At 57.9% G+C, this 26,015-nt stretch overlaps 1 protein-coding gene across 3 annotated transcripts; it reads left to right on the top strand.

Annotated features, from left to right (window-relative positions):
* Positions 1 to 918: 918 nt before the first annotated feature.
* On the top strand, positions 919 to 13,618 carry CACNG6 (calcium voltage-gated channel auxiliary subunit gamma 6). 3 transcript variants are annotated; one of them, XM_081275134.1, is made up of 5 exons: positions 919 to 1,069; positions 1,939 to 2,393; positions 5,818 to 5,892; positions 7,091 to 7,228; positions 12,980 to 13,618. In XM_081275134.1, exons 2-5 carry the CDS (start codon positions 2,060 to 2,062, stop codon positions 13,216 to 13,218), a joined length of 786 nt encoding a protein of 261 aa, XP_081131260.1. In that variant the 5' UTR covers positions 919 to 1,069; positions 1,939 to 2,059; the 3' UTR covers positions 13,219 to 13,618. The 3 variants fall into 3 exon arrangements, with proteins under 3 accessions (XP_081131260.1, XP_081131261.1, XP_081131259.1); XM_081275135.1 differs by lacking the exon at positions 12,980 to 13,618 and adding an exon at positions 11,647 to 12,959 and having other exon boundaries at positions 958 to 2,393; XM_081275133.1 differs by having other exon boundaries at positions 969 to 2,393.
* Positions 13,619 to 26,015: the final 12,397 nt, after the last annotated feature.

Here is a 26,015-nt window from a genome sequence, read left to right as displayed (position 1 = left end):
GCACAGAGCAGGGGCAGGCAGGGAGGGGTGCCCCAGAGCCCTGGTCAGCTGGCATTGGGCCTACCTGGAGCAGCATCCTGGGTGGAGGTTGATGGCAGGTGGGTCCCACCTGGGCAGTCTGCAAAAGGGCTGAGGGAGGGGGTGAGGGGTAATGACCAGGCCCTGCTGCCATGCCACACGGCTGTCCCTGCCCCTGCTCCTGGGGGAGCTGAAACTGCATGGAAGGTCCCCCAGGGGTGCCCTGAAAATAAATTCATGAAGAGGACAGCTGCGTGGTTCACGTGTCCCCAAGCCTGGCCCTTCCCTCACCCTTTTATCTCCTGGGATCTGAGGGCCAAACCCCCATAATCCATCCATCCTTTTAAGACCCTGGGTTCTGGCCCATCTCCCCCAGGCCCAGGCTCCAGGCCCCAGTCCCCCTCCCCCAGGCCCAGCCTCCTCCATCAGACCCAGGGTCCAGGCCCAGCCTCCTCCATCAGACCCAGGGTCCAGGCCCAGCCTCCTCCCTCAGACCAGGGGTCCAGGCCCAGCCTCCTCCCTCAGACCCAGGGTCCAGGCCCAGCCTCCTCCCTCAGACCCAGGGGTCCAGGCCCAGCCTCCTCCCTCAGACCCAGGGTCCAGGCCCAGTCTCCTCCCTCAGACCCAGGGTCCAGGCCCAGTGCCTACCCCCTCAGCCCCTCCTGTCCAGCCTCCCAGCCCTGCCTGCTCTGGACAGAAACCCGTCGTTCCACTGTCTGTCCTGTCTCCCCAGGTGGGAGGCTGTAGTGGGGACTTTCAGCCCCGCCCTTGACCCTTCAGGAAATCGAACTCTGGGCTTCAGCGGCTTTAAGACCAGTCCCAGCCCCTCCTCTCCCCCACCCCGCCCGGGTTGTCCCCTTAAAATACCCGGGATCCCTATGGCAACAGGCGCCGGCGACAGGTGCGGGTGTTATTTACGGGTCGAGCCCGAAATAGCCGGGAGGGCGAGGGGATGGGCGGGCGGGGCGAGGCCGGCACGGACGAGCGGGCGGAGGCCGAGCAGAGCCGACGGGTCGAGGCATTGCGGAGCTGGGGTCGGCGCGGCGCCGAGGCAGGAGAGCGAGCGGGGCCCCTGCCCAGGAGGCCGGGGTGGGAGGCCTGAGGGGGTCGCGAGGCCTGGAGCTGAGCCAAGAGCCCTCGCAGCCGGGCAGGCCCTGGGAGCCCGGGGGAGGGGGAGCAGCGTGATCCCAAAGGGACTGAGTCCCTTCCGGGTGCCAAGAGTCCCGTGGCGAAGTCCAGGATACCTTGCCCCTGCCTTCTGAGCCTCAGTGAGACCACAGCTCCTCAAGCTGAACCCCGCGGGGATTCGCGGCTCCCCTCTGAGCCGCGGACCCCAGACTCCTTTATGGACGCCCAGCCACGGTCCCTTCTGGACCTCAGCAGGGAGATCTCTTTTGAGCAACTAGGGAGACTCCCTTGCCCTTTTGCTGAATTCCAGGGGACGCCCAGAATTCCTCTGAATCCCGCTGATCTGCTGTGAAGGCTGGGCTCCCTGGCTTCTCTGAGACCCAGACCTAGCTCTTCCCCTTCTGTTCCCCAGAGGGGCCCCAAGTCCTCCCTCCTCAAACTCTGAGCCCAGAGGATCCGGGGCCACATCTCTCAAACACACAGCAGGGCTCAGCTCCCTTTTCTGGGCACCCCAGACTCGGAGCCCTAGTGGAGACCCCAGAGGAGTGCCTCTGAGCTGGGGTGGGTGCTCGGTTCTCCTGCCACTGCACCCCCAGGCGCCCCCTGGTTAGGTGAGCCTCAGGGCACCTGCCTTCTCGGGGCCTGGTTCTCTTGGCTGAGTTCGGTGAGCAGCCCCGGCGGCTCCTCGTGGGAGGCTTCCCCTGCCTGGGGTCTGGGTTTCTCAACTTCCGAGCCCCGGAGGACACCTGACTCCACCATCTGAGGTTCAGCTCTTCCTCTCTCATCATCCAGCACCCACTGAGCCCCGGCTCCCTTCAAGGTCCCAGGCTGTGCCAGGCCCCTCCTCCCGCCCCTCAGGACCCCTCCTCAGCTCTGCCTGCTTGGACCTCCCTGAGCCCCGTCTGCAGCCAGGATGATGATGTGGTCCAACTTCTTCATGCAAGAGGAGGACCGGCGGCGGGCCGCTGCAGGCCGGCGGCGTGCCCAGGGGCAGAAGGGAGTCCTCCTGACACCAGAGCAAGAGGGGAAGATTAAGCTGGTGCTGCTGCTGGTCTCCATAGGTGCCACACTGGCGGTGCTGGCCGTGGGCACAGAGTTCTGGGTGGAGCTCAACACCTACAAGGCCAACAGCAGTGCCGTCTGTGACGCCGCCCACCTGGGACTGTGGAAGGTGTGCACCAAGCGACTGTGGCTGGCGGACGTGCCCGAGGGCCGTGAGACCTGTGGCCCTGCCGAGCTGCCTGGAGGTGAGAGGCCATGCCCTGACCCAGGTAGAGAGACTGAGAAAGCCACGCCCCAGAAAGAACCCGGGCCCCCAGGAGAGAGCTTGCACCCCAGAAAGACCTGTGCACAGATCTGCCTGTGCTCTCAGAGACAGACAGGGCACTCAGACCTGGCCCAGGTTCCTAACTGGCTTGTCCCCAGGGGACCTGTGCTTCAGAGCTCGTCTTCCGGCCTGTACCCCATCACCAGCCTGTGCCCCCACACCCAGCTGGTGCCTTCAGAGAGCCTGAGCTCACCTGACAGCACATCCCCACTCACACCCCCGAGATGCCTGCACCCTGTGCATGTGCCCACAGAGAGCCTGCGTCCCAGACAGTCTTCCCCCTGGAGACAGACGGACTCCCTGGCTCTGAGCTCTGGGCAGACAGACCGCCCTGCTGCCCACCCCAGTGTAGAATCTGTGCAGGTTCACTCCCTGTGAATTTGCCAAATGAAGCTCTTGCCAGTCACCTGCCAACGCCCCGGGGCGGGCCTTGTGCTCTGGCACCATTCATTCCTGCCCCTCTCCCCTCCGGAGGCCTGACTGCAGCTCCGGCCCTTCTCACTTTCTCTGCAGACTCTCCACGCCCCTCGCCTCCCCTACAGTAGTTCTTTCGTTGCAGCTGTGCCAGAGGGCTGTCCCTTAGCTCTCACTGACGGCACATGCCATGCCCTTTACCTGTCCCAGCAGGCCTTCTTCATGAGACCTGGGCAGGAGCGCACTTCTCTACCCACCCAAAGAAAACATCTTAGGCATCTCCCCTCTGGCCATTCAGGATGCCACCTGTGAGATTGCCCATGTGGGGTATCCAGCAATGCCATCCACACAATGCCCCACCATCGCAGCATCCCTCAGAAAGGATCCTGCCCTTCTGGGCTCCAGATGGGGTTTCTGTCCTCTGTTACTTTTCCAGGTGGATTTATCCATGGGGTCCAAATAAGGGTGTCCTAAGCCTTTCCTAGCAAGTGGGCACCAGGCGTCCTCTGCTGTCCAGAAGACTATCTTAGTCACTTCACTTCTGTAGATGAGCTGTCACCCCTCAGGGTCTTGAGCAGGATGGTCTCCAGCTTCCGCCAAGCGGGATTCCCCAGTAATAAAATGTGACATGAGTACGTAGTTCCTGGCTCTGTTCTAAGGAGTCGATGTGCATGGATCCGTCACCTGTCCTGCCAGCCCCGTGAGTAGTGATCAACAGGTCCGTTCCACCGAGGGCAACTCGGAGGCGCGAGGGACCTCGGGGGCTCAGCCTGTGAACCAGGCGAGTCAGGTGGGGTTTGAATCTTGGCTATCCCTGCTCCTGAGAGCAGTGCTGCTGTGTCCCACCTCCCTCGTCCATAAGGAGCTTCCATGGCTCCTCACTATGCCACCGGGTTGTCCTGACCTCACCAAAAAGAAGATGGGGCTCCTCACATCTCTTCTGTCCCCTCTGGTGGCCAGGAGGGACTTGTCCTCCTTATAGGGCTCTGACCGTCACCCGTGCAGGACCTCTCAGAGTCTCCTGATGTCTGAGAAATGGAATGACTCATGTCCCTTGGCGGTGACAGCTGCCTCACACCCGTGGCTTTTCAGATGGGATTTGCCATATCCTCTGGGGGTCAAGAAGCCAGAAGTCCTGAGTCATTCATAGCCAGAGTGGGACACCCCACAGCCCACACTGCCCCAGCAGGACCTTCACGCTGCCCGAGGGATGTAGGCTTCTCCACCCGCTGCACCCCACCCCGTGGCAGGAAGCACCGTAGTACCCCTTGCCGCTGCAGGATCAGGATTCGCACCTGTCACTACCCCTTGCTGGACACTGCATGTGCCTCCCCTCCCCTGGTGCTCCAGGGGGCGCCCACTCTACCTCACTGGACTCAGGGGTGTCCCTTGTCCCTCCATGTCCTCTTCAGAAGGAAAGTTTCCACTTCTGCAGGCCGCATGGTCCCCCTCGGGGGTCCTTTACTCCTGTGGGTCTCACGCCTCCCCCTCCCTAGCCTCAGTTTCCCCACCTGTAGAACAAGAGCGTTCTGACTGGGGGAACCCTGAGGGGAGATCTGCCTCTAAAATGCAGTTCAGAAAGTTCTTTTCCTTTGTTAAAGTTTCTCGGACACAAAATACACAACCCTAACCCGAATCCCACTCCCAGGTTCGGGTCCTCAGATCGTGACCAGCCCGGAAGATCCTTCCTGTGCTGTGTTTAATAACCTGGTTCTTTTTCATTCCTTCCTGACTCAGCTCTTTCAGGTGTTTGACAACGCATTCGACCTGGGGAGCAGAGTCAGTTTCTACCCACCTGGGTGTGCTGATTTGCATAAATGAGGTCATGCCGTAGATTTCATCCTGCTCTTTAATCGGCTTAATTCGACTTTTCTTGCTCAACACCCTCTCTCAAGTCTTCCCGCCTTGGTTATCGTAGTTCGTGGCTACTGCGTTCTGCAGAGCTTTCCACAGGGAGCGTCCCCTCGTGTATATGCCTGTCTTTGAGAGAGGGACACCTGGGTCATGCCTGCTCTGTGTTAATTATAATCGAGGCTGCAGTGAACACCCACACCTGTGTCCCCCCTGTATGTGCTTTTTTCCTGGGTGCAGACCCAGAAATGAAACAGCCAGGTCCCGGGGTATCGACATCACTCATGCGTCATGCCGCGATGGGGACATGTTCTGAGCAATGCGTCCTTAGTGGATCTCGTTGCAAGGACCTCCGTCCTACAGGGGCCGTCCTCCACTGATGGCTATCATGGAGCTGGGACTGTGACACGCTCCATAAAGCGTGTCCGGTCCTTCCCCCAAAGCCCAGGATAGCCTCACTGCTGGTAGTCTCCGCCTGCTGCTGCCCTTTTAATATTCGTCCGTCTAATTGATCCAAAGTGGCCCCTCCCTGCTGGCTCAAGTGTGTTTCTCTGGCTCCTGCTGGAGCGCAGCTCTTCCTGTGTCACCGGTTCCCCAGGCTCCTCTGCTGCGAGTGGCCAGGCGGGGCTTGTGCCCTGTGCAGGGGGGCGCCTCAGACAGCAGCCTGCAGGAGCTCTTTAGATTCAGGTGGGAGGGAGGACCCCCTCTTCTGTTAGCCTCCCATGACCTGCTTCTTGGTGGCCTTTGTTGAGTAAAGTGGCTGTCCCTCTCTAATCCCACTTGACCCTCAACAAACCTGCAGGAAGGAGCCAGGAAAGAGATTATCACCTCCTGTTAAAGAGGAAGCACCTGACGCCCAGAGACAGTTAATGGCCCACTTGAGGCCATGGATCTAGTCCTCTGCAGGGGCGGGAATCCCCGGGCGTCCTGGGCTGCCAAGAGGCATTTCCCTCTCCTCTGCACCAGGGATGCTAAGGTCCTCTTTTAAGGCCCCTCTGAGCTCTGTTAAGGGTCCACCCTGGAAATACACACAGCGCCTCACGTCATCTCCCTCCCCCTTCTCTCTCCTGCTCTCACAGAAGCAAACTGCACCTACTTTAAATTCTTCACCACGGGGGAGAACGCCCGCATCTTCCAGAGAACCACAAAGAAAGGTGAGCAGGTTTCACGCTGGGACGAGGGGCTGGGTGCTGGCCACGCTCAGGGACGGCTGGTGGCACCGCTCCTCCGCCACTCTGCCCGGGATGATGGGCTCAGCTCTGGGGTCCATGGGAACTGGTGGTGCAGATTCTCCAGACCCTGGGCCTGATGCTGTGACCCCTCACTTTGCCCAAGCCACAGGCCACGTGACTGGGCAGTCCCTCTCTGAGGACAGCACTCTAGCATCTCATGAATGGGCACTTGGGATCGGTAAGCCCCACCCTGGGCCTTCTGTCCAGATGATCTCCAGGCCTTGGCCTGACTGCAGGACACAAGCGTTGTCTTCCTCCTCCAGAGGAGATAATGAGCCCAGAGAAGGTAGAAGCAATCTCGCCCAGGAAGTGGCAGAGGCAGGATTCGAACCCCAACAAATCTTACCGTAGAAGGGCACTGCCCAGAATCCCCTGTGGAGATGAAAATGCTCTACTTTGGGACCCGTCCTGCACACTTGGCATGTGGCTGCTGTCACAGGGGAGCTGAGTGTTGAATTTTGTTTCATTTGTCACGTTAAAAGTAAAAGCCCACGTGTGGTCAGCAGCTGCCACCGCACTGGACCATGCACCTCTGAGGACTTTGTCCTTTCTGCTCTGAGCACAGCTTCTCCATCATGCGGTGTCCCCACCAGCACAGGGACTGGGATCGTGACATGAATCCGGTTTCTATAAGGATTTCATGAGACAAGGCTTCTAGAGGCTTCCAGAGCCCAGGGCTTGCAGTGACCCCTCACTACCTGCAAGCAGCGGTTCCTGGCCTGCTCCACCTGTTCTGTCTCACCTCCGTGCTGGTGGTGGCATCATCCTGGTGCTCACCTGTGGCCCACCTGTGTGTGCCAAGCACACGGCCCACCCAAGGAGGGTTCTGGACCATTCCCCTGTAGTGCACAAACGATGACCAGATGATAGTAATGATCCGTTGCTCACATCTCCTTCTAAAACCCAGGCTTTGTGCCTTCTGCTCTGTGGCCTTAAGCAAGTAACTGACCCTCTCTGAGTCTTAGTTTCTTCAACAGGATTGTTATTGGACTGGACTGGGCCACCGACTTGACAACTTTTCTACAGTCCTGAATCATCCACCTTCCTGATCCTGGGCCCCTGTAAAGGAAACCTCTTGTTCTCTCTCTGTGATCTCTGCTTCTCCCCTCTCCCCTTGCAGAGGTGAACATAGCCGCTGCAGTGATAGCCGTGCTGGGCCTGGTGGTCATGGCCTTGGGCTGTCTCTGTGTCATCATGGTGCTCAGTAAAGGTGCCGAGTTCCTGCTCCGAGTTGGAGCTGTCTGCTTTGTCCTCTCAGGTGAGGGCGGAGAGCCTGGGCTGAGGGCATTGCATGCTGGGAGGGGGATCCCCAAGAATTGTTGCATGCTGGGAGGCGGGATCTGTACACACAATTGCATGCTGGGAGGCGGGATCTCCATGCACTGCTGCATGCTGGGATTTGAGGGGAGCCCAAGGGCTATCATAGGCTCAAAGATGGAGGAATTCCAAGCCCTTTTGTTGGCTGAGGATTGGACAGTCTACAAATACCACTTTGATCTGGACCCGAGGTCTCCAAGGATTGTTGCATGCTTAGGGGTGGGAACCCCAAGCACTGCCGCATGCCAGGAGCAGGAGGGAGCCCCAGGGCCCTAGAAGTCTCAGCCACAGGACAGCTCCAAGCCTGTTGCTAGCTTGGACTACTCCCCAAATACCTTTTTAGGTTTGGACCTGGAATCCCCAGCACTGTTGTATCCTGGGGTGGGGAGGTCTGCAGGCACTACTGTGTGCTCTGATGTCGGGAAACCCAAGGGCTGTATCAGGCTCAACGGTGGCAGAGTTCAAGCCTGGTGGTTGGCTGGGATTTAGAGGGTCTCCACACAGGCTTTGAGATTTGGGCCTGGGGCCTGGGGTCTGCAAGGACTCTTGCATTTTTGGAGTTGAAGGTCCAGAAAAAAATACTGCATCATAGGAAATGTGGCCCTTGAAAGTAACCAAGACTTCAGTTTATTGTACATCTAGCTCAGATTACCACAGGCCTGCTGCTGTGTTTAACTGCATAACCATCACCTCTGCATTAACCTACGTTCATGAGCATCCTGTGCATCCCAAACTTACACAAAGACAGCTAGCTTAGAACAAAGTTACTTTTAAGTAATGCCAGCACTGTTTTTACAAAAAGAAAAGCTTCACATGATGGTTGCACCAGACTTTTTTTCAAATAAATAAATAAATAAATAATAATAATAATAATAATAATTGGCATAAAATCCATGACAATTATGTGGAGAAATTCAGTAGGTAGAGATCACTGTTCTTCATTCTGTAGTTGAGAACACTGAAGCTCAGAAGAGTCAGATGAGTTATTAGACTCACACAGAGAGGACAGAGGTGGGCTTGAGCCTGGGCCGCCTTCTCCAAGCTTGCCTCTCTCGCTGCACATACCTGGCACCTCGGGGAGTACTTTCCTGAGGTGTCTCTGTGGGCTCAGCACGGTATGGTGAGACGAAGGCATAGCCGGGGAGTCAGTGGTCTAGCTTTTGTCTTAGTCTGGGTCTTGAATCAGTATACGACCCTGGGAAAGTTCCATTCATCTTCTGGGCCTTAGTTGCCTTGTTGAATCAAAGTTTTCTCAGGTGGAAAGAAAAATCATTGATCACACTTCCTTTCTTTGAGTGTTTATGAGCATCTACTATGATCCAGGCATGGTAGGGGCTAGAGATGAATACAAGACTACTCTGCTATCAAAGGGCCTCAATTTGGGCAGAAAAAGAGTATAACTAATAATTACATAAATCATGATTCAAATGAATTGGTGATGAGAGTTACCATAAAGCATATTAAGGGGACGTTCTGTGGTGGTGGTATGTGGCAGAATAGCTAATCTAGAAAGCAACAGTTGAGCTGATAATTGAAGGATAATAGGAATTATCCAAGGTACAGTGGTGGCAGTTGTAATGGCAACAGGTGATGGTGATGGTGTTGGTGGTGATGGTGGTGATGGTGATGGTGGTGATGGTGATAGTAGGGGTGATGGTGGTGTTATGTTCTGGTAACAGCGATGGTGGTGGTAGGGATTATGATGGTGGTGGTGATGGTGATAGTAGGGGTGATGATGGTGATGGTGGTGATGGTGATAGTAGGGGTGATGGTGGTGTTATGTTCTGGTAACAGCGATGGTGTGATGGTGGTTACGGTGGCAGTTGCGATGGTGGTGGTAGGGATTATGATGGTGGTAATGTTGTTGTTGTTGGTGGTGATGGTGGTGGTGGTAGTTGTCAACGTGATGGTGAAATAAAATGGGCAAAGGCTATAAAGCATTAGGGAAGTTTGCAGAACAGAATGAAGATCAGAGTATAAGGCAAGGCAAGTCTTGCAAAAGTGCACACAGTAGCCTCTATGAACAGGTGAGGTAGAGGCCTGGAGGGCGTGTGGGTGTTCAAGAGCCACACAAGTGGAGAAGAGTATCGCCGTGTCTTATGAATAGAGATCTCCCTAGGTAGAGGGCGAAATTCAGTCATTCCCTTTCCTTTCTTTCTTCTATTCGCTAGTTCATCTAATTTACTGTGATACAATGAATAAATGCATATCTACACATCTACACACACACACGATACATACGTTGCACATGCATGCACATAGCAGATGTCTGGAGGCAGTATCCTAACAGTGCAGAATGTGCCTGTCGCCATGCTGACGGGTCTGACTACTCAGACAGGAGCCGCACAAGCAACCCCACAGTTAGAAGCCATAGTCGGTGACATGAAGGACAAGGAGCGTCCCCGCCGGAGTGAGCAATAAGAGCACCTGATTCCATACGGGGAGTTGGGCAGCCTGTCCGAGGCAGTGACATGAACGATGTCACATCGTAGTTAAGAAGAAAGGAGAAGAGAGCTTGGTGAACTTGAGGTCCTGAGAGGGCCACTGTGACCCGGCCTTGGAGAGGGGTGTGCTGTGACGGGACGGCGGAGAATCAGCAGGGAAAGAGCGCGTCTGGATTGGAGACTGCTTGTGACCTGGGCAAACTCTTCCCATCCCTGACTTAAGTCTCCTCACATCCAGAACTCCCTTTCCCTTGCTTTATTCAGATTTTCACACCCGCGACTAAAAGACCCGAACAGAGCAACCGCAGAGGAGGAAAAGTCCATTTGGGGGCTCACGGTTGCAGAGGTCTCAGGCCCTAGAAGGCCAGCTCCCTCCGTCGGGGCTCGAGGTGAGGCAGGGCATCGTGGTGGAGGAGAGCGGCTGAGGGAAGCCCCGCACGTCAGGGTGACCAGGAGGCAGAGACGCCCCTCTCCAGACACAAACATCTACCCCAAAGGCAGGACCCCGAAGGCCACCTCCTCCAGCCTCACCCTTGGCCCCAGTCACCACTCTGTTAACCCCACGGGGGTGAATTCACTGAGTGGGTTGAGGCTCCCCCCAGCCAATCATTTCTCCTCGAACCTTCTTTCACTGTCTCACACGTGAGCTTTTGGGGGTCACCTCGTGTCAACCCTGACCTTCCCAGGGTCCACCCATCAGGTGTGCACCCTTCCTTCCGCCCACGGAGCCTTCCAGGGACCCGTCACTCCTGCTCCCTGCACTGTCCGCCCTCTGGGCCATCAGCCATGTCTTGGCTGGGTGCCCTGCTCAGCCCCACCCCAGGGAACGTGAGTCAGAGGACCCCTGACCGTGGACTGCACAGCTCGCAGGGGCCGCTGCTGGGGAGCTCCCACCTGCCTTCCCCCTGAGGGCGCCTCAGAGTGTTTTGTTCGAGTGTTGGATGTGTCCTGTGGGTTGTGCAGCCAGGCGGAGGCGAGGTGGCCCTGACACTGTGTGGTTATGCTGGGTGTCGGGATGGGCGGTGTGTGTGTGTGTGTGTGTGTGTGTGTAGACAAAGGAACAGGCACAGCCGACAGCATGTCTTTTCCTAAATGTCTATGTCAGTCAGTGTCCTTCGAGGATTCAGGGCTGGGACAGGTGGGCGTGTGCCCTCAGGGTTTAGGCCTGGGGTGAGATGGCACTAGGACAGTCTCATGTGGATCCATTGTTGTTAATCACCAGCCGTGAGGAGCTGCCCCGGAGGAGAAGTAGAGTGTGAGGAAAACATGTCGTGCCTCCACAGGGCCTCTGCTGGGCCTCTGCTGGGCCTCCACAGGGCCTCCACAGGGCTGGAGGGCCTCCAAGAGCCTCTGCTGGGCCTCTGCTGAGCTTCCACAGGGTCTCCACTGAGCCTCCACAGGGCCTCCTCTGGGCCCCCGCAGGTCCTCGGCTGGGCCTCCGCCCTGCCTGTGGCCAGCTGCCCACGCCTCCGTCTCTGAGGAGGAAGACCCAGTCATACTGGATTGCAGTCCTTTCTGACGGCCTTACTTTAATCATTTCCAGATGTGGCCATGTTCTGGGGACTCGGGGTTGGGACCTCAACATGTGACCTTTAGCTGACCGTTCATCACTGGATGAAGCTCCGGGGGGACAGGGACTTGGCTGGTCTCTCTGTATGTCAAGCCCTTGTTACCCGCGACCCCACTGAGGGCTGCTGAATGACGCGGGTCAGCCCAGGGGAGGGGCTGCGCGGGCTCCAGGCTGCGTCCCCAGGCCCCAGGTTTAAAAGATGGAGGAGTGGAGGTGGAGAAGGGAGGCAGTGGCCTCCGGCCGGGGGGTGCTGTCTGGCGGTTCACAAGACTCTGCAGCCCATTTGCCACCTCGGCCCCGCCCACCCTGTCCGGTCCACAGTGACCCCCCTTTCTTTCCCTCAAGTGTGCGGCGCTCCCTCCTGCCCCAGGGCCTTGGTGCCGGCTGCTCCCTCTGCTTGGAGCAGCGTTGCTCAGTCTTCTGTATGGCCTCCTCCTTTCCGCCCCTGGGCTCAAGCGGCTCTGGGTGAAGCCACTATTTGAAGTGCCTGCCCACCCTGGCCGTGGTGGCCCCTGGTGTGAAGTTCTCCCTGCCATGCATCGCCTTCTGAACTACCTGCTCTCCCGCGTTCCCTGGGGAGGCCGCGCCCTGGCAGCCTGCAGCTGGAGACGTGCAGGACACGAGGCTCGTCAGGCAGGACGACTCCAGACGTCCCTGAAACACAGCTTCAGATGTGACAGGACCCTGGAGCCAACTGTGGCTGCTCCTGGCACATCGGGAGCTCTGGCCGGTCAGGTGCTGCTTACTACAGGTCCACAGGGTCAGCTTGGTCCCTTCGCGGCTCTGGCCTCCTTTGCCTCTGTGCTCCCGGGGACACTCGTGTCTGCAGGCCTCGGTGCCTTGGCTTAGCATCTGTCCCCTCCTGAAGGGGATGGTGGCTCAGGGCAGAGAGCCGACACTGCCTCCATCTTGTGTTCTGCTGTTTCTTAACTGTGCGGGCCTCGGCCTGTTTCCTTTCTTCTCTTTCGTGATTCACTGTCACTCTTCAGAAAGAGCCTTCACGAGTCTTCTGGGGGTGGGGCGGGTAACCAGGGATTGAACTCAGGGCCCTTAATCCCTGAGCCATGTCCCTTTTTTTCAAAATGAACTTTATTTAGAGTCAGAGTCTCGCTGAGTTGCTTAGGGCCTCGCAGAGTTGCCGAGGCTGGCTTTGAACTTTCGATCCTCCTTCCTCAGCCTCCTGAGCTGCTGGGGTTACAGGCGTGCGCCGTTGTGCCCGAGTCTTGGAGTCTTAATTTGAACTTTGTGTTTCTTGATTCCTGTGTTTACTTTTTGATTAAAATCACAGGGCGATGCACCCAAGATGCCAGTTGCCCTCTTACTCATTTGGAAGCATGCCAGCCAGTGGCATTAGGGACATTGGCAGCCATGCATACGAAACTGACAGCCCCTCCCCACCCCTCTGCCCACCCCTGGGCAGCACCAGGCTGCTTTCCGCCTCTGGGGACGGTCCTGTTCCTTCTCTCCGCTTCCCCAGCAGGGCCTGCGATACAGGAGGTGCTCAGCCACCCCATCCACAGGAGCGCCAGGGCCTCGCGTGGCAGGCGCCACGTCTGCCTAGATCTGTGCACCCTCCCGGGTACTTTAGACCACCCGGGGGACTTGGTGCCACGTGCGTCATCCCGCTGTCCTGTTTAAGGAAGGGTGACAAGACCAGCGGCCTCTCTCTGTCCCACAGGCCTGCTGCTCCTGGTCAGCCTGGAGGTGTTCCGCCACGCGGTGCAGGCGCTGCTGCAGGGGGCCGCCCCCGAGCCCGGCCCAGCCCCGCGCCTGGCCTACGAGTACTCCTGGTCCCTGGGCTGCGGAGTGGCGGCCGGCCTGGTCCTGCTGCTGGGCGGGGCCTGCTTCCTGCTGCTCTCCCTGCCTTCCTGGACCTGGGGGTTGCTGTGCCCCAAGCGAGGACCCCCGGCCACCTAGAGCCTCCGCCGTGCCTCCCAGGCCTGCGCGGCCCCTTCCTCCAGCGCCCCGGAAGACCTACCCGTCCCCTGGAGGACTGGCCCTCCCTGGGCCCCTGCGCCGGCTCCCACCAGCACCTTCTCCTCTGGGAACACGCTCTTCTCGGTGGCTGACTTGGTGTCCCGGGGTGGGACAGGAAGAGGCTTTCTGCACCTGAGGGTTCCCTGGGAGGGCTGGTGGGACCTGATGGGGAGACTGAGGCTGGGGTGGGTGTGGGGTCTCGGAGGGGGTCGGGCCTTCCTTTTCCAGGTCTGAGCTGGTTCCCCTGCGGAGAGACTCCTGAACCTGCAGCTCGGGTGGGATTAACTCACCGTGACCCAACTGTGACCGGATTTGAGATTAAAGATTTGGAGATGGAACGGCTTTGATTTGGAGTGAGTCTGTGACGCGGCTGTGCTTTCTGGGGCAGGGCGGAGCGGCCTGTGTCCTCCCCAGAAATCCGCCATCACACCTGTCAGCCCTGGAGTCCCGCGGGAGCCCAGGGATGTGGAGACAGGAGTGACGTGGGTGACGTGTCCCCACCCCAGGCCAAGTGCTGGGGGCCCAACCCACAGTGCCTCAGAGTACAGCCTTGTGGGGAGAGAGGGTCAGCAGGGACCGGGTGACCGGGTGAGGGAATCCAGAAGGACCCGTGTCCTTGTGAAAGGCGGCTGTGGACACAGACACACAGAGGGACAGGCCCCTGAGGGTGCAGTGGAGGAGGGGGCCCGACCACCCTCCCTCCCCGCCTCGTGGGGTCCAGGGGTGGGGGACAGGGGCTGAAAGACGTGGAGGTGGCTCTGGAATTAGGTGCTGGGCACAGGCTGGGCCAGCTGTGGGGTCGTGAAAGAAGCAGCCCGGGTCCCCGGGAAGCCTGGGGAGACTGTGGTGTCCTAACAGGGGCATCCTGGGGAGGGTTAGGAGGACCAAGGAGCAGGACAAAGGAGTGGGTGCCACGGAACCCCCACCCCACTACTCACAGCGGGCGTGAGTGGGCACTGTGGTCAGGGCCAGCTTCTTCCCTTTGGAGACCCCCAGGCACCTTGCACCTCCTGTGTTCTGGCGCTGGGCTGAGCGTTCATGAGCATCATCTTGGCAACAGGCACAGTGCTGCTGAGCTGCCGTCCCTGGGCTCGTTGGACTGCTGTAAGCACAGTGGATCAGAGCAGTTAAGCAACTTTCTCCAAGTCACACAGATACTGAGTGGAGAAGGTGGGGTTCGAACACAGATCTTCTGCACAACCATCCTCACACGTGCCAGGAAGTGTGAGAGAAGAGGGAGGATCCGCATCCCTGGAAACGAAGACCTCCCACCTCCGTCCATGAGCTTGGAAGGGGTCACGTTCGTTACTGCACAGAGTAGTGAGGTGACGTCACACTGGTTCAGATGGCCCCTGGCCAAGGTCAGGGAGAACAGGCTCCGAGGAGCTTGAGACGAGAGGAGACCTGGGAGACAGGCCAGACGCAGACGGTGCAGGGTCCTGGGGCAGAAATGGGCCACCGACAGAAACACCGGCTAAGTCGGAGGCCTCGCGGGCCTGACCGACATGGTCAGTGGGGGGTCACTGCAGGGGAGACCCACGCCTGGTGAGGACCTGGGGCCCCTCTGGACTGCCTTTGCAGCTTTCCTGTTGTCTGAGATGACTCCAAAGGGGAAGTCCCTTCCCACAGACAAACTCCACCCGTGGGCCGGGAGCTGGGTCTTCCTAGGACACCTGTCATCCCTGATGCTCGAGTCCTGCGCTGGACAGCAGGCAGGAAAGTGAGCTGGACCTGCCTCCCAGCGCAGCTCGGCCGGGCCACAGGCAGCTGGCGAGTGCGGAGGTGGGGGCTCCAGCCGTGAAGCCCAGAGGGGGAAGAACCCCTGGGGAGTGGGGGTTGGCTCAGGCACAGGAGGAGGAGACCCCTAACTTGAGTCTTAGGAAGACTAAAAGGCAGCGTTGGGCTCCTGGGCTCTGGGCATTCCAGGTAGGAGGGAGACCAGAGATGGCGGAGCCTGGGAGTGGGGTCTAGGGGGCAGGAGAGGGGTCTCAGTATGGAGGAGGCGGGGAGACCTACCTGTCCAACTGTGCCACTTGGCCTTTATCTGAGGGCACTCGGGAGCCCTGGCGAGTTGTTGAGCAGAGACAGGTCGAGGGGTTAAAACCAATTTCTTGTTCTTGAAATGATAAAGTCATAGACACAGAAGGGATTGGTGGTTGTCAGGGGGTTAGGAAAGATGGGGGGCGTCACAAAGGAAGGCACTAGGAAGGATCCCTCGCGACAGAGATGACCCAGCCCTCCAAATAGAGAAATCCCGTGGGTATGTGTTTTCTGAAGTAAACCTTTCATTTTTGTGGGTTTTTTGTCCAGCTTTATTGAGTCGTAATTGGTCACAGTGTAAATATCTAAGATGTATAAGATGGTGTTTGACATATCTGTGCCCTGAACATCGACCCGGTTGGGTGGACCCACGGGCTGCTGCGCTGAGCCTGAGAACTACTAAGATCCCTTGCTCTGCTACCATCACCCGAGTCACCCTCTGGGACCTCCCAGAGTGTGCCCGGCCATGTCTCCAGACTCTGGCATGACTGACTACACTGCAGGTGACCTCACTCTGCCACGGGCTGCATCCGTAGACGTTCAGACATGGAATATCTCAAGTCCCGCCATGCATTCAACACACCTCACCAGGGATGTCACCGCCCAGCCACACGCATGCTGCTGAGATGGCGGTTTCCCCGTGTGACCCCGGACCTGCCACCAGGTGTCCACCAGGTGTCCAACCCCGGGAAAGATCAGCTTCAAAATTCAAAGTGTGGTTTCTTCTGAATACATATTGCTTTTGCACCATTTTAATCCACAAAAGCATGAGCCCGGCAGGTTCATACAGGTACTGTGGGATGTAATATGTTCTGTAATGTGTTTTGCATGTTCCCTGTTCATATTCTATGGGGAATGTGGCGTTTATGTCCTATAACATGACAGCAGGGGTAGTGTCATTATAGGTTGCCCCAGGGTTGAAAGCCACCGAGAACATGGCTCTGCCGTCCAGGAAATGTGGGCGGCTGGACCGACGTCTCAGGAGCACTGCGGGGCAGCGCTCCCCTGGCTCCTGGTGTGCCCAGTGCAGTGCTGAGGGTGCACAGGGCAGAGAGCCGGGCGTGGGCCCCTCCTGGACCCAGCAGGCAGAGGCCGTGTCCCCCTTGGTGCAGTGCCTGGACCCAGCAGGGCAGGTTCAGCCCGAGCGACCTGGGGGCCTCTGGATGTCTCCATTTCTCCATCCTCCCAGACTTCACGAACCTCCCAGGGTCACTGTGAGGAGCAAATGTGATAATAATCCCCACAGAGCGGCGCGGGGCCTCCTGGCACCGGGTCGTGAGACTTGTATGGAGTGGCACTCCCGGCCTGGCGTACAGTAGAGGGCAAAGCAGGACCCCTGTGGAGCCTACGGCGTGTGGTTGGAAACAGATATTAATCACATCTCCGCACTAATGAGTGTGTAATTATAAACTGAGATAAGTGCCGGGGAGAGACCCGCAGCAGCTGCCCTTCCTCTCCGACTCGGTGCCCAGCTGAGGGAAGCCCAGAGCTGTCTTGGCCCCGGGGTGGGGGCCTCACTCTGGACTTCCTTCCCACCTGGGCTCAGGGAGGGAAGCGGCGGACCTGAGACGGGAGAGAGAGCCTGGCAGCCCTTGCTGACCACGGCCCCGCTCTGCTAGGCTGCTTTGCGTCACCGTCACAGAATGCTCAAGACGTCAACTTAAAAGGAGGGAAGGTTTATTTTGGCTCTCAGCTTCAGGCTGTGGTCACTTGGCCCTGCCTGTCCTTCCAGGGCAAGTCCTGATGACCAGCTTCTCCCACTGGCCCCTCACGGAGCTAGCACCTCCCGACAGCACCGTGGCCCTTGGCCCTCAGGACGCACCTGGTCCAGGCCAGCGCCCATGTGGGTGGGGACGGCTGTGCGTGCACCCCTTTCTGTCTGTCTCTGGGGTGTCCTGGTGTGCTGCCGAGGTTTCTGGGCACGCGCTTCTCGGTGGCCTCGAGCTGTGCCTGCTTGGTGCATCTCTGCAACTTCTTTGTATCTGTGTGTGTGTGTGTGCGCTCGGGATGTCTGTCTGCAGGTTTCTACGTGTCCATCTCTACCTGGCCCAGGCTTCTTCGCAGAGCGGGATGGGAGGGGGGAGGAGCTTCCCTCTGACCATGGCCTTGGCAAACCCAGGAAGGGGAAGCCACGGGCCTCGTGGGGAGGAATCAAGAGGAACTGGCCCTGGGCACATCCCTTCCTAGCTCTGTGACTTTAGACAATTTGCTTCCCCTCTCTGTCTCCGTTTCAGCTGTTACACGGGGTAGCAATGTTACTTTTTAGTGGCATTGCTGGGAGTGAGCTAATCCAGGTAAAGTTTTCAGCAGGCCTCTGGCACAACACCTGGGCCACGCATGCTGGCTCTTTGTGACATGACGATGGTTGTCATGGTTTGGGTGTGAGGTGTCCCCCAAAGCCCCTGCCAGTGCAGGGATGTTTGGAGGTGACATGGTTGGCCTGTGAGAGCTGTCCCTCCATCAGTCCATCCTAGTTTGAATGGACTGACTGGGTGGCCACTGTGGAGGGCGGGTGGCCGGAGGAGCTGGGTCACTGCCCTGGAAGGACTGGTCTTCCGGTGGCCCCGTCCCAGCCCTGCTTCCTGACTCCCCATGACGGACGGCTGACCTCCTCAAACGCAGCCTCAGAGCAGGGGAGGGGCTGCCATGGAACTCTGAACCCCTGAGCCCCGGGAACTTTTGCTCCTCCAAGTCGTTCTAGTCGGGCGTTTTGGTCTCGGGACTTGAGAACTAAGATGCGCCTGGTAACACAGGGCGCCACAGGCAGGTGATGAAGCCACGGCTGTTTTAATTTCACCATCAGTCATTTAATTCTGCCTTCCTCACCGGCCCTCTCAGGAGTGACTGTAGCTGTGCTGGAGAGGCCCAGAGTTCCGCGGGACAGTGGGGAGCAGGGAGGTGCCAGAAGCCAGCCTGGACGGAGGCTTATGAACTTGAGCTCCTCCTGCCTCCGCCTCCCAAGCCACTGGGGGACAGGCACATGCCACCTCGCCCAGGAAGCAGCCGCGGGGGTCCCCCCTCCAGCTTCCAGGACGGGCCTGTCCCTTTGTGGCCAGCTCATTTCTCTCAGTGGGAGGTCCTCGAGGGGCAGGGGCAGGTTTCCCTTTGTGTATCCATCAGTCTATCAGGTCACGGGGCTGCTTTGCCTCCTGGTTAGTGTGAAAGACTCAGGAACGCGGCTGCGGATACCCGTCCGATTCCCTGCCTCCCAGGCTTGGCCTCTCTGCCCAGGTGTGCCGTTGCTGGGTCAGGGCTGCTTCCATTTGGAGCTAGGATGTGGGGTACGAGTGTTCGCTGTGTCAGTCGAGGACGCGCCGTGAGACAAGCCTGCAGGAAGGGGACTTTAAGACTCAGATGTTGCAACCCAGTGACTACAGTTAATATCAACGTGCTGCGTTGAAGACCTAGGAGAGTAGATTTTAAGTGTTCTCAGCACAAAAGGGAAAAAAAAATTGCTGATCAGCTGAGCGCTGTGGGGTAATTAGCTCGCGCTCCCTATTCCCCACGTTACATTTTCAAAACATCATGTTGCTCACCGTTAATTTGTACAGTTTTTATTTGTCGACTAAAAGCCAATTAATTAAAAATAAATCAGTAATGGAGAAACATTTCAGTTTAATACTGTGGTGGGGAAGGAGTTTGCTGCCGAAGTAACCACATCATTTCCCGAGGTTGGCAGGGGGCACGCTGCGGGGTGGAAGACGGGCACAACGGCCGGGGTGAACGCCCACTGTGGCTGTCCCCTCGGCAAGGGACGAGGGTCTTTCCAACAGGACAGGGCCCCATGTCTCAGCCCCTGCTCTGCTTTAGGGAGCCCTGGGGACTTGGGTCAAAGGCTTGGGGTGGAGATGGGGACATGGTGTGGAGCGGTGCCGGTGAGGCTGGTTTCGGTAAGGAACAGGGATCACGTTTTTTCTGACGGATGCTCTGTGCACACTAGAGGTAAGGCAAGAGCCACTGAAGACTGGGACAGAAAAGTGCCTCCCTCCCCCTCTGCCTGTGGTGGGCAACGGCATTGGCCGCCATCTGGCTGTAGAAATGGCAGCAGTGCCTGGTCCCCGCAGGGCTGCAGGAGCGATGGCCCTCGCCACCATGCTGTCCAGTCAGGACAGCTGCCTCTCCCCAGACAGCGCCTCTACCCTGGCCAGCTTCTGGGAACCCCACCACCCCTCTCTGTGGCATGTGCTCAGGAGCCTGTGGTCAGGGATGCACACGGCACGGTCAGTGGGCTCCTGCCCACTGCACGACCCGGCTCAGCTGGGGTGGCTGTGGGTGTCTTGAGCTCAGGGTGCTGGACTTCCCTGGAGTCATCTGGAAGCTTCCCCACCCATATGTCAAGCTGGCCGAGCCGGGGGACAGTGACTACGAGCCTGCTATCTAGGTGGCCAGCATGGTGGCCTCAGGGCCACACAGTGCAGCATTTGGTTCAAAAACCAGGCAGAAGTTGGGTCACCTTTTATGACCTAGACTCAGTGTCACTTATGCCCAACCAGCACGGCTCACCAGGGGACGGCCAGTGTCGGGCAGCCTGTGGCAGAGCGGCAATCTCTCCTCCAGGGTTCGAGTATGGAGCTGGGTTTGGAGGAGTTGCTGGGTGTGGTGAAGCCAGACAGGAGCAATCATTCTTTGCAGGGCTTGGGGGAGAAGGTGCAGGTGGACCAAGAACTTAAAATAAGCACCTCTAGGCACCGTGGCACACGCCTATAGTCCCAGCTATTTGGGAGGCTGAGGCAGGAGGATCACAGGTTCAAGGCCAGCCTCAGCAACTCAGCAAGACCCTATCTCAAAATAAAAGTTACAAAGGGCTGAGGATGTGGCTCAGGGGTAGAGAGAAGGCTGCTGGGCTCAATCTCCAGGACCAAAAATTAAAAACAAGTAAGCATGAGAAATACACCGAGAGGTAAGGAAACAGGTTAGCAACGCGAAGCCAGAACAGTGATCCGCAAAGCAAGGAGTCTGTGAACATAATGGGTACGACAATATAAGGTGGTGAATAAAGAATGTGGGGCTACCCTCTGACTGACAACCAGCAGACTGGGTAGAGCTGGAGTGCTGACTGGGGAACTTTTCCAGGCCACGCCCATCATTCCAGCGATTCCAGAGGCTGAGGCAGGAGGATCGCAAGTTCAAAGCCAGCCTCAGCAACTCAGCAAGGCGCTCAGCAACTCAGTGAGACAGAATAGGGCTGGGGTGTGGCCAGTGGTCAAGGGCCCCTGAATTCAATCCCTAGCACCTGCCCCCACCCCAAGAAAAAGAGAGAGAGAAAAGGAAAAGAATCCACTTGGACAACACAGATGAACCTGGAGGACCTTCCATCAGGCGAAACAATCCAGGCAGAGAGACAAATGCCGCATGTGGGGCATTTTTAACCCTGGTGGGGTTAAAGCAGAGGGGACGTCCTTGTCACGCTGACTCAGGTAGACCGGAAGCTCCTGTGTTTAGAAAACGGGGCCCAGGTGACTCTACTGGGGTTTGGTCTTGTCACCTGGGGCCAGAGCAGGAGGCTAGTCCAACACTGTAGCTCCCCAAAAAAGTCTGGTGATGGGGACTCTTCTTGGAAGGGACCTTTAAGATCCTCAGTGTCAGCATTTCTCTCGGGGACGTTTAAGGTCACCAGGTTTTATTAAGCAGATTGGGATTTGGTTGAGAGAGATAAAGCTCAAAGGTGATGTAACCCAGCTGTGCCCTTGAGAGGCTCCGGGAGAGACAAGCTCCACAGATTTATTTACTCAGGAGTTTTGTGTGACCCAGGCGCCTGCAGAGATGAACAAAAAACCTGGGGAAAACCCGTCCTCTTCATGCTTAGACTTGAAGGGACAGAGGGGGAGAAGGTGGCTGGAGGAGGGCGCGGCCTGGTGGCAGGGCTGGGACAGAGACCCAGCAAGGCATCCGGCCGGCTCTTCTTGGTCTCTGCGTGACTTTCCTTCACCCAGGGAGAGGGCAGCCCCCTCTGGAATGAGGGTCTTCTGCCCCACTATTGCATGCCCGTCAGGAATGCCGCCACGGCCAGCACCTACACAGACAGGTCCCCAAGACTGGGGCACTGCTAGCTTTACGGCTGGGGGGTCAGCGGGAGGGGGAGGGGGGAGAGGGCTTCTGGGGCCGGCCTCCAGGAAGAGGAATTCTGGCGCCTGCGGCCAAGCGTCTGGGAACAGCATCAGGAGAAAGAGGGGCAGGAGGAGGTCAGAGGAGACTAGCTCCTAGGCCCGGGCAGCGCCCTCCAGTGAAAGCGCCCAGCCTGCTCTGCGCACACCCAGGTGCCCTCGGAGCCCAACGGAACCACCGGGAGCGAGTGAGGGCTGCTGGTGGGTCGCCTCCTTACCTGGGACCTGGGCACCTATCCCTGGCAAGACGGCAGCCCTCACCTTACCTTCCTGTCACCCTTGGCCTTACCTGGAAGTGGCTCTGGTGGCAGAAAAGCATTGGAACAGAATCACCTCACACCTCACACATTAGTCTAAACGTGCTGACGGGGCGGGAGTGTGAAGGCCGGTGTCCCCAGACCATCTGCTGGGCTTTGCCTGGCATCCTTCAGGCTCTCCTTCTCTCTCAACCCCTCCTGCTTTGTGGAGGAGAAGGCACAGCTGCCGTCGGGTGCACCCTTGAAGAACATCCTTGGTGGGGCCTGGGGGTGCCAGGGGCTGGAGCACACCATCATCTCCCGCCCCAACCTGCAGCTCTCATTTCCGACTTTCCATTCTTTCAAAAGGACCCTTCCTCAGCTCTGGTGCAGGACAGAGGTGGCCAGAGCCAGCCAGAGCCAGGTGCAGTGGCGCACACCTGCAATCCCAGCAGCATGAGTCGGAGGCCAGCCTCAGCGACCTAGTGTGCCCCTGTCTCAAAAATAAGTAAATAAACAAATACGAAGGGCTGGGGACGTGGCTCGGTGGTAAAGCACCCCTCGGTCCAATCCTGAGTATGGGAAAAAATGAAATAAAAAGACTAAAATGGATCCAGAGAAGACTCAGGTGTGTCCACACCTTGTCCCCAAGAATCAAGCACCACAGAACAGAAATAAGGTGACGTTGGTGGAAAGCATGGTGTGCCACCTTTACTCGTGCTCACCGACCACCATGACTGCCTGCCGTCTTCCTGTAGGTGACAGAGCATCTCAGCGGCTGATCAGGCCCAGAGACCTTGGATGCCAAGGATTCTAGGCTAGGACACTTTGTACAACTTCAAGATGCCAGGAACCCAACTCCTCCACGGCTCTGGCCCCTCTTTGTGTCTCTTTAGGAGGGACAGTTGGTGTGTGTGGCTTGCGCCCTCTCCACCTTAGGGGCTGGACAGCGGATGGTGGTTTCTCTTTGGGGTCCAGCTGGGGACCAGAGGGAGGGAGACAGGAACCCTGGAGGCTCAAGTAGCCGCTGCAGGAGCGCCACCTGGAGGCAGGAGGTGAGGCCTGCAGGGAGAGACTGGAAATGTACAGAAGACCAGGGAGGTGACCTTAGGTGGCCAACTGGGGAAGGTGCGCAGGAACAGCAGGTGAGGGATCTGCAGCCTTGTGAGCCCGTGGGAGAGGAGCAGATGCTCCAGGTGGGAAGCAAGAGCTGGCTGACCATGCTCACCCTGCAGCGCCGTCAGCCTCCAAGAGCCTTCCAGTGATTGAGCTGACGCCTGTCCCACCCCGCAGCTGACCAAGAAAAGGAGAGGACACAACAGAAAAGGAAAAACAATGAGATCAGAAGTCCTTATGACCTTAAGATGACCATAAGCATCATGAGTCTTATCTCCAGGTCCCCCCAAGGCCTCAGGAAAGTGATCCCACCAAGAGGTGGTCCCTGGGGGAAGAAAGCAGGTGTAAACTAAAATAAATAAATAAATATTTAAAAAAAGGGCTGGGGATGTGGCCCAAGCGGTAGTGCGCTCGCCTGGCATGCCTGCGGTCCGGGTTCGATCCTCAGCACCACCTACCAACAAAGATGTTGTGTCTGTCGAAAACTAAAATAAATAAATAAATATTTTTTAAAAAAGAAAGCAGGTGTTTGCTGATTTGCAAGATAAATGGATCGTGGCTCAGCGGAAGAGCACTGGTGGGACCCAGGTTCAACTCTCAGCACCACATAAAAATAAAGGCATTGTGCTGTGTCCATCTACAAAAAAGATTCTCTCTCTCTCTCTCTCTCTCTCTCTCTCTCTCCTTAAAAAAAAAAGATAAATGGTTTCCTGCTTCCAGTCAGGCGAGCTGTTTAACAGCACTGACTGATTCTCTGACTTCACTTAAAATGTCTACGAAAGGGCTTGCATAAAAAAAGCATTGCAATGCTTTAATTTTAATATGCATATAAGTTCAATCTATAATAGAATGTGTTAAATGTCAACATAAAAAGAAAGAAGAGGAAAGCAGGGTTCCTGGGTTGGTGGAGCCATTGCAGCGCGGACTTCGCCTTTGTACCTTCTCGGGTCTCTCCAGACGTTGCTGAGTCCTGGGAAATCCCTCATCCCTGTTGAAAAACAGAACATCCCGCACCCTGAGACACCTGTTCACACTACACCAGCCCTGGGGAGAGGGAGGTAGTGGTCACACCACTGGCAGGACCCTCGGAGACCTTTCTGTCCACTTCGAGGAGGTGCACGGAGCCCTGGAGGTCTGAAGGGAACTACCCAGCTTCGCGCCACCTGACCTGTGCCCAGGCTGAAGACAGACCCGCTGCTCTCCTGGGTCCCTGCTCTCCAGGGCTTGCAGTGGGCCGTCCTCACCATGTCCTCTCACAACGGCCCCTGTGCACACGTTCCCTTCACCACATCCTCTCACGCCCGCCCCTGTGCACACACGTTCTCTTCACCATGTCCTCTCACGCCTGCCCCTGTGCACACACGTTCCTGTGTGTCTTTTTGAGTCCTGCTGCTAAATGACCCAATAAAGTGGGTCCAATAAAGTCATTCACAAAAACACCTCCAAGTGTTTTTTCCACGTCCTCAATTTACTGGGCTTCAAATCCTGGGCCTGGGTTTCCTGTGTCCCTGTACTGCAGCTCACATATTGATACCATAACCCCTGATATGAGGGTAAGAAGAGGTGGGCTTTGGGGGCGATTGGGTCGTGAGGGTGGGGCCCTCAGGAGTGGGATTAGTGCCGGGGGCCCCCTGGCCCCTTCCACCTTGTGAAGACACAGGAAGTTGGCAGTCTGCCCCCTGAGAGGTCCTGGCCAGAACCCAGCCTCACTGACACCCTGGTCTCAGACTCCTGGCCTCCAGCACAGTGCAAAATGCACTTCTGTGGTTTACAAGCCACCCAGTCTGTGGTGCTTTTATGGTGGCAGCTCCAGTGGACTAAGGAGCCTGATCCAACCCTGGAGACTGGCGTCAGAGGAGGCCCAGGCTGGCGGGCAAGAGGGGAGGTTGACCAGCGAGCCCACGGTGTGGGCACCTCCAGCAGGGTTGGTTTTCCCCCACTTCCCTGTCTGTGCTCAGCCCAGGATTGCACACAAAGGGCCCCAGGATGGATGATCTGCTGCAGATTCACCTCCCAGGGATGGCGCGGGCTTGCCTCTCAGGCAGGCGGGAACACAGGAGCCCAGAGGGTGCGCTGCAGGAAGGAGACCGTTCCAGGCCCAGCTTGGAAGTGCCTCCTCCCACGCGGGACGACTCTGCCACCAGGACGGGAGGACTTCCTTCCCCCCCAGAGCCGCAGAGGAGGAAGCTGAGGGGAGGATGCCGACTTTGGAAGCCAAGTTGAAGGCACCGTCTCTCCCGCCTGTTTCCCGTGTTCTCTGAGTCACCAAGAGCGGCTTCCTCCACATGGCGGGACAGATGGCCACCGAGGGCTCCCCGTTTTAAAGTCCAGGACCATGTGCGATGAGAGGAGCAGCTGGGCTGGGGGTGGGGACAGAGGGTGAGGACGGGAGGGTGAGGATGCCCTTCAGGCCCTGACTTCCTGGAGCTTCTGCAACAGGCGGCAGGACCAGCTGCTTGGGTGCTGTGGACCCACTGTGTGTCCCCAAATCCATGTGGTGGACCTCAGCCCGCTGTGACAGCACTAGGAAGTGTGTCCTTGTGAAGAGGCCCCCAGGGCGCCCTCATCCTCTACCCGTGAGGATGGGGGTGGGGGAGAAGCCACCATCTGGGAGGCAGGATGCGGCCTCCCCAGACCTGAGCCTGCTGCCTCCTTCTCAGACTTTGGTCTCCAGGCAGTGCACAAGAGTCAGTTGTCACAAGCCACCCAGTCCCAGGGGAAGGGCCGGTGCTGTCTCCTGGGGAGGCCTAGGGGGTGCATCCGGGGTGCATGCTGGGCGCCGTGTCCTGGAAACACTAGGGCCCCGACTTCGGGGACCGTGGGGCGCAGGATGTGTGTGCTGCGGCGTCTGCGTGTGCACGTGTGCTTGTGTCCGTGCGTGTGTGGGGCAGCGTGGCTCAGCCAGGGTGCTGCTGTGCCGGGAGTGCAGCCGCCTGCTCTGGGTGTGCAGCCTCCTCATGTAGAACACGGTGTCACTCGTGCCACCATGACCAGGTCCAGCACTCTGGGCAGCTGAAGCAGAAGCTCATCGTCTCTTGGTTCTGGAATCCAGAACCCTGAGACCAGCTGTCGCCGGGCTGGCTCCTTCAGGGCCCTGGGGGAGAGTCTGCTCCAGGCCTGCCTCCGTTCCGGGGCTCGATGGTGAGCTTGGCTGGCTTTCAGGCCGACCCTCTACTTCTGCCTTCACCTTTACGCAGGTTCCCCACGTGCACGTCTCTGCGTCCAAACTCCCCCTTTGCAT

The sequence above is a fragment of the Spermophilus citellus genome (assembly GCF_964194105.1).
Source record: "Spermophilus citellus genome assembly, chromosome: 18".
NCBI lineage: Eukaryota > Metazoa > Chordata > Mammalia > Rodentia > Sciuridae > Spermophilus > Spermophilus citellus.
Note: the sequence above shows the minus strand (reverse complement) of the source record. Positions and strands in the feature narration are given on the sequence as shown.